Source organism: Lissotriton vulgaris, chromosome 2_2, assembly GCF_964263255.1.
Source record: "Lissotriton vulgaris chromosome 2_2, aLisVul1.2, whole genome shotgun sequence".
Taxonomy (NCBI): Eukaryota; Metazoa; Chordata; class Amphibia; order Caudata; family Salamandridae; genus Lissotriton; species Lissotriton vulgaris.
In genome coordinates, this window is record NC_141688.1 from 221,150,759 (window position 1) to 221,163,298 (window position 12,540).

Genomic DNA, 12,540 nt, shown 5'->3' on the forward strand with positions numbered 1-12,540 from the left:
CTTCCTATCAAAACATGACCTGAGGAAGGCTCCTATGCTGAAATTCAGATCACATATTACATCTGGCTTTCAGCAGTGCCAGTTGAGGATGTGGGTGGAGCCAATAGAGTGAGTGGGTGGAGCCGGGGAAAGTGGGTGTTGGCCTCCAACAAACATTTGAGCACCTGGACTTCATATTTTACAAATTAAGCACTGATTGCCACTCTACCATATCGAAAGCCATTCTGGCGTCCAACGACAAAATGGCCGCCGGCTCCTTCAGCAAATGTGCTCGAGCCAATGCGCCATGCATCCTGCGGATATTTAACGCTGTGCTCCTATGTGGCATGAAGCCCGACTGGTCCGGGTGGATCAGGTGTGATAGGTGCGGGGTCAGTCTATTCGCAATCAGTTTCGCCAAAATCTTCGCCTCTGCATTGAGGAGCGAGATTGGGCGATACGACGTACAATCCGCGGGAGGCTTGCCCGGTTTCGGAATGGCCACTATAGTTGCTAAACGCTGGTCCAAAGGCAGTGTCCCAGTTTCTCGGCAGTCCTCGAACATAGCCAACAACGGTAGGCCCAAGGTATCTGTCATTGCTTGAAACCATTCGATCGGTATCCCGTTAGGGCCCAACGCTTTACCCGTATGTAGTGCACCTATCGCCACACGGAGCTCCTCCATCGTGAGGTCCGCTTCCAGTTCAGACACTGCCTCTGGCGACAACGTCTCTACTTCTACCTCTTGGAGTGCTAACTCTGCCGCTTCGGCCGTGACTACCACCCTCGGGGTATAGACTGCCCGAAAGTGGTCCGCTAAGAGGTCAACAATTTTGGAGGGGCGTGTGTGGCACGTCCCTTCCGGGTCCTGCAATTGTAAAATGTGCCTACTGCCGTCCTTTTTCCTGTCCAGCCAGGCCAATAATTTGTTGGCTTTATCGCCTATATCGTAAACCCTATGCGTTGTTGCCTCTATATTCTCTAACGTACGTCGTTTAAGAAGGTCGTCATGCTGCTGTTGGCAGAGGTGCAGTGTGTGCCGAGTGTCCTCCGACGGTACTGCCATATGGGCCGCGTTTGCCTGTTCCAACTTCAGTTCTAACTCTAGTAGTTCCCGTTTTTGCTTGCGCTTATGGTCGGTAATGGCCGCGATCGCCTGGCCTCGCAACACCGTCTTACATGCTTCCCACAGTGTCGCCGGGGAAGGCACCGTGCCGGCGTTTTCTTGAAAATAATGCTTAGTAGTTGTTTTCAGGGTTTTTCGGACCGGAGGAAGTTTGAGATAACCAGGGTAGATGGGATAGATTCGCTTGCGCGCTGTTACTGTGCATGACAAAGTAACGGTCAGGGGGGAATGATCCGATATACCCCGGGGCCTAATTTGCACGTCGTTAATCGTGAGTCTGCCACTCCCCAGTGTAAGGAAGTAGTCAATACGGGATAGGCAGTCGTGTGTGGCTGAGTAGTAAGAGTAATGCCGATCTGTGGGGTGGAGCTGCCGCCATATATCGACCAGTCCCTGTGCCTCCAAAAAGTCCCCGAATTTTGTTGGGCCTGTGGCGAGTGTGCGAATCGGGAATCTATCTAGTTCAGCATCGGCCAATGCATTGAAGTCTCCGCCCACCAGCAGGTCCCCATCCGGGAGGTCTAGAAGAAATTTGCCCAGGTCCGGAAGTGCCAATGAATGTAGTGCTGGTGGGATGTAGACAGACACCATATTAATGGGCACACCTTCCCACTGCCCACATACTGCCGCAAAGCGGCCATGATTGTCCGTTTTGGTAGACTGTTGTATGAATCGAGATGTCTTTTTCACCCAAATACCTGTCCCTCGGGACCGTGAAGTGAAATCCGAGTGTGCAACCATGTGGTAACCTCGTCTATCTAAAGCTCTGGTAGCTGCACCCACTAAGTGTGTTTCCTGAAGCAGGGCGATGTCGCAGTTCAACCTCCTGATACACTGGAGAACCAGCCCTCTCTTCACTTTGTCCCCCAACCCCCGGACATTCCATGACATTATTTGTAGCGGCGGCACAGGCCCCATCTCAGTATCAGTTGTTATGCTATTTGGTCGTGGTTGATCCGCCATCGTGTGGACGTGTACGTAAATTGGGATTCCATGGGATAGGACAGAACTGTGGTCGATGGAGGTCTCTCCCCCCACCCCCCCCCATGTGTATCTAATCGCATGTTGGAGTCTTTGTAGTGCCAGAAGATCGGTAGTGGTACACCCGGTGTATGAAATGCGGCGCCGTGTGACTATGAGAAACATCCAGATGATCAATAGAGCCAAACAACACAAACTAATAAACCGTAGAAACCCCCCCGTTCCCCGAACTCCCACCCGCCCTGCTTCCCTGCTACACGGACTCAGAACTGCCCGCCACCCCAATTTAGCAGAGTGCTTAGACCCACCCCATGAAAAACACACAGTTACTTGCTCGTTGGGGGTGAGGAGTACTCCGGAATTAGCGACCCCTCATACCCTCTGCAGAGGCCCTCGGCCCAGTGTCCATGGCGGTTCCGGCGACAGTCTCAAACAAGAATGTCTCATACCTGTTGAGTGTTCATATGTCTACCTCCTGGTTTGCATCGACATTGTCTCTTACTGGCGAGCTTCTGCCACTGTTCATACCAGCATCACCAGCGGCATCTCGGTCGCTCGAATGTTGGCCATTTTTTGTCCGTCCAGGGCGGCGAGATTGGGAGGCAGGACGCCAGCCGTCCAGCCAGTCTCGTACATTCTCTGGGTTATCGAAAAACCAGGTCCTGCTCTCCGCCACCACCCGAAGCTTGGCCGGAAAGATCATAGAATATTGAAGTTCTTGTCTCCTGAGTTCCTTTTTAACGTCCAGGAAAGTTTTCCGCCGCCTGGCCACCTCCGCCGTGTAGTCCGGGAAAAACGCCACTGTAGAGTTCAGAATTTTCACTGGTGGTGAGATCCGTGCCGCTTGAAGGATGACATCCCGGTCGCGGAAATTAAACAGTCTCGCTAGGATCGGTCTGGGTGAAGCCCCTGGTTTAGGCAGACCACCCGGGACTCTGTGTGCCCTTTCGATTGAAAAGAAGGCCGACAGTCCTTTAGGTTGAAGGTGCGTTTTAATGAGGTCTTCCACGTACAGATCCATCGCTCTCGTGCCTTCCGATTCCGGAACACCAAGAATACGTACATTATTTCGCCTGGAGCATCCATCCAGCTTGTCTTTTAGGATTTTGTTCTCCGCCATTACCGCCTCCATGGCCGTCTGTAGTTCCGACACATCCTCAACCAGCGATTTCGTGACCAGTTCCAATGAACCTACTTTCTCAGCCATTTTGTGAAGATCCGCTCGGATGAGGGTTATTTCGGTCGAGATGGAACCCACCGTCGTCTGGACCTGCGTGAGGGCCTTCATAACATCATCCAGTGTCGCCTTCTTTGTCCCCACAGGTTCACCTGTTTTTGTGGAGGAATGCCGTCCATCCGCTGGAGGGGAGGCGGTTTTGTCGTTAGTGTATCGTTCGATACGCGTCTGAGTCGTACCACGTTTAGCACCTTTCCCAGCCATAGTGCGGTCGCGGGAAGTATACAGTTCTTCGGAGCAAGGGAGAAAAAGGATCAGTCGCCGCTACAACGCGGCCCACAGTCCGATCCAAAGAGAAGCTCCCGTAGCAATGGGGGTACACGCCCCGATGGTCGTAACGGAGCAGACGGTTTGCGCCTTTCCGGCAGAACACTATTTCCTTGGTATTCCAAGAATCCTCAGGCACCTCCTTCTACGAACCGCTTTCAATTATGGCATACGTTCCGTCCCAAGATAGAGACCTTGCTCGCTGGTCGTGTCGCGGGGTGTTTCTCCAGTCCCGATCACTTCCGGTGTGGGGCAGCCGAACAGACCGCACTTCTGGTCGGCTTCACTCGCCACTGGATTCCCCGGAGTCAGGCCTGTGTTTCGATTGATTCATCACTCGACGATAACTCCATCATACGGCCTCCGATTTCCGTTCGGGTACTTGCTGCCAGTTCCGCCCGGTCTCGGGCGTTTGGTGCCTCCGTCTGAGGTGAGATTCAGCCACGGATTAATGTACGGATAGTTGGAGAGGCCGCTTCCCTTCCGGAGCTAGTCCTCTATGCTGCCGCCATGTTCGGCCGCTAGCCACGCCCCCCCTCAGATTTATTCTTGATTGTCTCGTTTATCGCCTCCTTTTGTGGCAACAAATGCCTAGCACTGCCCTCTGCGTACCCACACTGCCACAAAAGCGAGCATTTTGTATATAATTTTTGCCTCTTTAAACCAATTAGGGTTGCTTGGATTCTATATGCAGTGTACCTTGTTTTGGTCCACTATATAAAGAGCCATCTTTCTACATTTCTACACTCGCCTTAACCAGAAGGGTCAATCTCTGACAGTTAGGACTGTAAAGAAACTAATGGGCATTATTCATAATGGCATCTTGCATCCCACTCATACTAGATGCAAGACTACACGTGCAACCATATAGGATCCATACAGGAAGGGCTCTGCCACAAACGGTGACAAGTCACGTGGAGTTGGGAGGATCTAGTGTCTGTAACTGCAATGATTAAGAAGGAAATTATCTGGTGGAATGCAACAATGTAATTATAGGGAGACCTTTCAAATGAGCAACTCTCACTGTGATTATATGGGATGGGGAGCACATATGGGCACCCTATAATCTGGGGGCTCTAAAGCACTCCAAAGCAGTAACCCATATAAACCAGCTAGAACTAAAGATGTTCTTCCAAGCGCACATAAAAGGACAGATGATGATGATCCAGACAGACAACACAACAGCAATGTTTTACCTCAACAAACAGGGGTGGTGGAGGTCAAAGTAATTCTAACTCTCTCAGCTAGCACAGGAGATATGGAAATGTGCATTCAACAGAACATAACTATGGTGGCGATATAACTTCCAGGCAAACAGCACGTTGACTCAAACAGGTTAAGCAGACATGCAGACCTCTCCTGCGAATGGTAGCTGAAACAAGAGGAGCTGGACGACATTTTGTGGCGATGGGGCACAACAAGCCCAAACTTGTTCACAACACCAGAAAACGCAAAATGCCAAGACTTCACCTCCAGTTATCCATATCAGCTGTCCAAGGGAAATGCCCCATAAATAAACTTGTATAGTGCACTTGCATGCACCTCTCCACTGATTCCCCTGATCCCAAGGGTGCTGCATAAGTTCAGATAACCAAACATGTCTCTCATACTAAAGCTCGCCAGTGGGCCAGACAGACATAGTATTACGGCTGTTAAGTGTCAAAAGTGTGGAAAATATTTGTCTTCAAGGCCTAGGGCACACTCTACAAGGAAAACCTGGGCAACTCAAGCTTTCCTAGCAAACGTCTCCATCAGTGACATTTGTATGGTGGCATATTGTAATCCACAGACACTTTCAAGTACCATTACTGTGTGGACATCTAGGTAAACTGGAAGCACAGGTGGGACAGAGACTGCTACAACACCTGTTTGCAAACTCGAGCACAGCACATCACAAACCAACCTCCTACAGAAGACCAACATAGCTAAAAAAAATCAATGTATTGCATGTGAATACGTAAGTGGTTTCATGCTTCAAAACAAAATGGTCGTTTACTAGTAGGAGTAATTTTGCAGCTTATAGAGTTATCTGGATTTACATGTGCCCCACCCGCCACCTCAGAAATGTCAAGGGTCAGGCAGGCAAAGCCAGCAACACGCCGATATAATAGACCGAACTAATGACTAAAGTCACAAGTAGTCAAAAAGCATCTGAAGATGGCAACCGTACACTGGAACTGCCAGGGCGTACATCTAACATCACAGAGGATGTATTTGCTACCAAATGATGGTGGATGACACCCCTCTCTTCAAGCTGCAAAACTACTTCTACTGGTAAGCAACAATTTCGTTCGAGCTTATGTTCAATGTGTGATCTGTAACAAGTCTCATAAAACCAGTACAGTCCTGGATGAGTGTGGATCAAATTGACTATGGACATAGGTGGGCCTTTGAACATTTGAAAGGGAAATCGAGATTTGCATTGGTCATTTTACATTATTACTCTAAATGGTCAGAATAGTGTTTTGTAGCTAATGCTACTAGCAAGTTAGTTATGGAGTGATGTGTTTCAACGTTATATGCTGACGAAGGCAGAGGTACTGTTCTATTAGTGTTCAAAGAAATGGTAAACTATGGAACGCTGATATTAAACATTTCAAAACATTGCTGTACCGCCTCAGCAGTAATGGCTTGGTAAAGCAATTACTTTGTTTTTGGCTGATGACATGTCCTGGAAACAGATGTTCTAGAATTTGTTGTGGGTAGTGTATGCCACCTCTAGAGAATTGGTATCTTTTTGAGGGTTATGGTTGCAGTGAAGATGTGGAGATTTTGTATGACGAAGAAAATCGTTTAGAATGGCTCTGAAGCGGATTGGGGGAACAGTTTAGGACTATTATCAAGAATATTTAAAATTTAGAAAATGTATGAAGATTTCTCTAGATTATCAACGTCACTCATTAAGTGTTCTTTTGCCTGTTTCTTCTTTTCCTGCTTTCTGTTTTTTTGTGATTATGTTGAAAGGGAATGAAGATTTTTTATTGTGAATTTGAGGTTAAAATGTGTGCGTATTGATTTCCCAGTGGCAGGTTGGCTGTACCTGCACATATTCTTGAATGAGTAAACATTTGTAACTATTTTCTTGTTGTTGTGTGACTTTTCATTGTGTATTGAGCAAGTTGAGTAAAATCAGTTAAGCTTTTGCCAAATGCCATGTATTGTCACAGTACCTAGGGTACATTCAACATTTGGAAAATCTAATTAAAAAATGTGTAATCCACTTTGTATCCTCCTGTGTATGTTCAATCACAACGTAAGGCACAAAGAATGTTGGAGACTATTGACAGAAAGTGGACACATACACCTTTATAAATATTAATTCTTTTCACCCTAGTACATACATCCTGCTGATGCAGTTAAACTGGGCCAGGCCGAGCTTGTGGTGATAGATGAAGCTGCTGCCATTCCACTCCCCTTGGTGAAAAACCTGCTTGGACCCTACCTGGTCTTCATGGCTTCTACAATCAATGGGTATGAGATCAGACAACTTTATTCTCTAAGCAATTTTTCAGCGTTTGAGTTGAAACTATGTGTATGGTCATGAACTACACGACTGTACAAGACCAACGTTGTGGTCTTTTCTCATCAGAGTATAGTTTGTATAGATGTATCCAGATATACAGTCGTTTGCCGCCTGAAAATGCTAGTATTGCTGCACTTAAAATGAGTTGAAAATGTTTATGTAAATAAAATACATTATTAAGGCAATTCCATCTGTACAGGGACATTATACACCCTTTATTGCGTTTCCGTGGTCTGCTTTGTTCAAAGCGAAATTAACCATGGGTTGTCCACATCATGAACAAATAGAGGTGCCCAGGCCCGTAATGCATAGCTTCTTTATTAAATGTGACTACTACAGATTCAAAGTAGGTCGGAGAACAGCTGCCACCAGAAGGAGAAATGCTGTTAGTACAATTTAGTCCAAGGATCAGTTATCAGTGACTGATCTCCCTGTAACACTCCTGAAACTGTAAAACTCTTACATCCCATGTACCACGTGAGGGCAAGGAGGTCATTCAGGGGTTGCTTTCATACAGAAGGCAGAGTCAAAAAAAGGATTTTACACGTCTCCCTGTACAACCAGACAGGGACGTGAGACAATGTTCAGGACTGAGTAACTACACGGGTCGTAACACACTTCCAGCACAGCATCTCAAAAAAATACAACTCCCAAAGGAATGGCTATTTTCTGTTACATTACATACATATATTCAAAAATATTTCTGTTCAGAAATATAATGAAGGGGAACTGGTGTTACAGGTTACTTTTCTTTCTGGTCTTGCTACCTCCATCTTGCTCTTCTGATTACGCCCAGCTAACCGTTACATAGCTTCCTTGTTGTAAGGTTTGTGAGCATATACTTGAACACAGATTTGGTTTGAAAAATCATAAAAGAAGTACACCTGTAGTCCAATTGTAAAAAGCCGAGAGGGCAGAACAAGGGAACCCTACTACAGCGGAACCAAGTTAGTTTGTTATAACAGGGAAACAGTAGTTCCTGGGGAAAATATACAACTATGTATGATAATACTTATGCGCAATCGCGATAAAAAGGGTTGGAATGATGTTATAGAGAGAGGGACCAGACACACTAAGGGTTTACACAAGTACGTTTATATTATTTACACAATGTATATCAACATTATTATACAAAAGAAAAGCATTTGTGAAAGTGTCCCAAGTGTAGCATGAACCTAACAGTTGAGTGACAAAATATGGCAATATGGACAAGGTTTTACATATTTTGTCACTGAAAACGACCAAAAGTATTATTTCCTCAAAATAAGCAGCCCCTTTACACAATAACAAGTGCTGTGATAGTGATGTGTTTTCAAAAACTGTGGACAGCATTTCGACCCTTTCTAGGATGCTGGGTCTCATCAGGACCTAAGATAGTTGGAACATCTGGGAAAGAGAGTGAAAATAGTGTAAGGAATTATAGTGGGCCACATGGCATCGCACTAATATTTGGTATGGGTTTTAGAACTACCTGGATTACTGACCACACAGTACTCATGAAGAAAAAAGTGCCAACCGTGAATAAAATGAAGAAGTACTTGCAGGAATACCCACCCGGGTTCTGTGGTATAATGAAAGAGAGAGTAGTTATACATTGTGGATAGAGAAGGGGCACTCTATTATGTGATAGTGCATGGATATTTCGGGCACTTACCCCTGTATAGAGTAAAGGGCTGACGGTCCCGCTCCCTTCCTTATTCATGACCCAGTGACTCCCATTCCAGTAAGACTATAGATAATTGTACTTACCTTGCTACCTACACGTTGTGGTCTTTTTATCAGTACAATAGCCTGCCACTTGCTATTCTCCTTTTCCACAGAAGTACCACCCCAGAGCTGACCTACATTCTACCCCTCGTCATGACTGTATAGAAGCAACAACTGTACGCTGGACTAGTACATAGCGTGTAAATCTAGAATGGTCTTGCATTGCAAAATGTGAGCTACATTGCTTCTTGCTCATGAAGGTGTACTGTCCTCCTTAATTCTGCTATGTGTTTTTGTGACATTTAACATTGAATTATTCCCTGTATCTGGATGATCTTAATTTTCCTAGTTTTTGAGGCAGTCGTCAAGCATTTTTAACAGATCAGCAGCTGGTTAAAGATTTGTACAGTTATTTAATTTGTCATTTGTCTTTGTACTCTGTTTTAACATATATATGCAATAATGATTGGACTAAGTAATTAACTTGAACCTGTATCTATTCACACACAGAATTATTTATTTCTTTTTGTCTGTGCTGACTGCCCACAAAAATATTTTGTTTAGTTGTGGTTAGGGCTTGGCTCTGTAGCAGACTTGGTGAGAGTGTGCTATTTCAAGTTCAGAGAGCAACAGCAGGGTTATTTGGTTTAGCAAATCTTGGACTTAACTCTTCTTCTTCAGGCATTCTTTGGTCATCATACAAAATGTGCTAGAGAAGTGAAATCATCTGTGCCTAGTCTGGAATGATAAACTTCCAAATTTGCCCGACCATTGGCTCTGGCATATCACCCATAATCCATGTACTTGCAGTCCTTTAGAATTTCCTGCCTTTGCCTTTGACATTAGTATCAGTAAATGTGGAAAAGGCTTGAAATCCTTATTTTCCACCACCATTGTCAGTTTGAGAGTCTACTGCTAGGTCTCATATTCAGCCTTGCCTCCAAAACACATGGACACAATGTCATAAGCACAGTACATTAACTGCTGCACATTCTGCAGATTTAAACAAGAAATTGTTTCTAGCTCAAGCAGCTCAAAGGTTACTAAGAAAGCACAGACAAATGTTGACATGCAGTGGAAGTCAATTCACAAAGGTTGGTCACCTCACTGTTGCTTATTGCGGGATGGTTGTGTTAAACTGATTCTGATGATGTGAAGCCAAAATAGCGTTAACTTGTGTAAAAATGACAAAATAATGAAGTAATACTATCACAGAATATGATGCATTACACCACCTAATTTACCTTTTCTTGCTGCATAATTTAGTCAGTCCTGCCACATAATTTTGGCCTCTCCTGTTAGTTCCAGTAGCCCTGCTCATATTGCAATGTGAGCAATACACAAATGAAGTAAATAGACAAAAATCAAGTTGTTCAAGCGTAGTTGGCCAGGGAAAAGATGAACACTAGAACAGTTGTTAAAAGAAACCATAATTGGGTGCTTTACCATCACTGTGTGCAGGAATTTCACTTAAACAGCTTCCACATTTCGGTGCTTTGTGCTGAGGTTGGGGCCCCTGTCGATACAAAATATCTCTGTGCTAATGCTGCACACTATGTTTTCTACAGCATTTCAGCATGATTTATGTGGTTTATCAGAAAACTATTACTTGAAACTCTGAACTAGACTGTCCCAAAGAACAGTTCTCTTGTGCTCTGGCCCAGTAGATGAATAAATTGCTCCGGCCTCTGTTTGCAATCCCCAAGTCTCAGGTTAAAGTCCTATTTCTAGGAGCAGATCCTCCCTTGAAGGTTCATAAAAGGTGTTTGTTTCTGCTGGATGATAGCAATTGTTTCACAAAATTTAGAAAGCATCTAAAGGCTTATAAATGTTGAGCTCTATATAGGTCTGGCAGTTAATAATATTTTCAAAAGTTTAGTAGTTACTTCCTGCGATTTGATATAGTTATTTTTTTCACTGAATGTAAAACTATAGATATAGGACAAGAAAAAAGTAATTTTGTTAACTTTAAAAGGCCATGTTTGCCATAGCTGTTGCCAATCCATAGTATGTTTAATAATAACAATATTAATAATCAGTGTTCTTGATATACTGATCAATAGTAATCAGTTTATAGACTTCTAAAGAATGTAAAGTTCTTTCAACCCTGCTTGAATCCTAGCCTGCCACTAGACATAGGCCTTAACAGCGAGAGTTTAACTAATCTAACTTACTGATGTAAGGTGAATCTACAAACAGTGATGCAGTATGTCCTTCTAAAGTGTATGTTCACCCTACTCTTTTAAACTGGTACTGACTGTTTCTCCTGTAAGTGTATGTTTGGACAGTGCGTTCTAAAGGGAGTGCGGTGTAAGGTACAGTGTGCACTTCTGGCATCTCTACAGCAATTTGCACAACCAACATGTTGTTAAGGAAACTGTGGTAAGAGATTAATTGTATTGCTGCCCCAGATTTCCTATACAGAGAAAGGCTTTGAGGCTTCTTCCTACAGATCTGTGAATAAATAAATTCCATATCGAAATGTTGTTGTGCAGTGATATCTACGCATAATTCCGACTGCCTCTTGCTTGTTCGTAGGTACGAGGGTACAGGCCGGTCCTTGTCACTAAAGCTGATACAGCAGCTAAGACAACAGAGCGCTCAAAGCCAGGTCAGCATGACAGCCGAAAACAAGTCGACAACTACTACAAAACTGTCATCAGGTAATTTAAGGGCAGTTCCTACAGCCCCCAACTCCCTCCTTTCATTAGCTGCCTCTTCTATGCTTTCGGATCCTTTCTCTGTTTCTCTCTCCTTCCTTCTCCACTTCCTCTAGCACTCCTGCCCTACATGTGTACCTCCTCCTTGTAACACAGCCTTGTTAATACTTGTAGTAGAATTACTACCATCTCTTTTGCTTTCTTCACGTATCCTAGTTACTGTCATGTCCCACATTCTTTGTTGCAGTGTTTTTTTGATAGTACTGGATAAACTTTCAATATTACCCAAGCCCCGCCTGCTTCGACGTGGAGGCATCACTGTATTGAGTAGCCAGTTCCAGAGCACTTTGTCAAGTAACTTTATTTGATAAGGTACCGGAATGGGTTGCACTGTGACTGAACCATTTCTAATGCATCTCCGCTGTTGAAGCTAAGAATGTCTTAGAAATATCAGAAATTGTAAGGTGGGAAATAATCTGAATATTCTTCTTTACCAGCTCGAACTTTGCACGAGGTCTCCCTTCATGAGTCGATTCGATATGCTCCAGGCGACGCAGTGGAGAAGTGGCTGAATGAGCTGCTGTGCCTGGATTGCCTGAACATTACCAGAATTATCTCTGGCTGCCCATTGCCTGAGACCTGTGACTTGTATCCTTCCAGCAATTGATGCGCGGGAGGAGCTTCTGATACACATGTTTTAGCACCTTCAATAATTTGCTGTGCACTCTTAGAAATTAGAATTGACTCCTTCACTAAGGTGATACAGCATTTCATAACTGTGTATATGGTATTTTTAGACCACAAACCGAGCCAAAAGTCAGTGGTGTGCTGTACATGGTCAAAAAGTAAAAGTAGATTGAGCTACGTTGAGTATGGCTCATATATTCTTGTCTATATGTCTTATAACTCATTATATCTTTCTAATAGTGAATACATCAAATTATTGGTCAGTTATCAGTAGCTTATAATCCTATTCTTAGTCTGTTTTTCCTATACTAGTTTACAGAGGCATATATCCCCTATTTGATCCATGATACGTTTGTATGAAGTTCTACATGGC

General features: G+C 44.3%; 1 protein-coding gene across 2 annotated transcripts in view; it reads left to right on the plus strand.

Moving 5' to 3' along the window:
- NAT10 (N-acetyltransferase 10) overlaps window positions 1-12,540 on the plus strand; it is a 204,502-nt gene that overhangs the window by 124,779 nt on the left and 67,183 nt on the right. For both annotated transcript variants that reach the window (XM_086959584.1, XM_086959585.1), the window contains exons 12-14: window positions 6,925-7,061; window positions 11,359-11,483; window positions 11,978-12,128. In XM_086959584.1, the coding sequence (XP_086815710.1) occupies window positions 6,925-7,061; window positions 11,359-11,483; window positions 11,978-12,128 (413 nt within the window). The remainder of the gene's footprint in view (window positions 1-6,924; window positions 7,062-11,358; window positions 11,484-11,977; window positions 12,129-12,540) is intronic.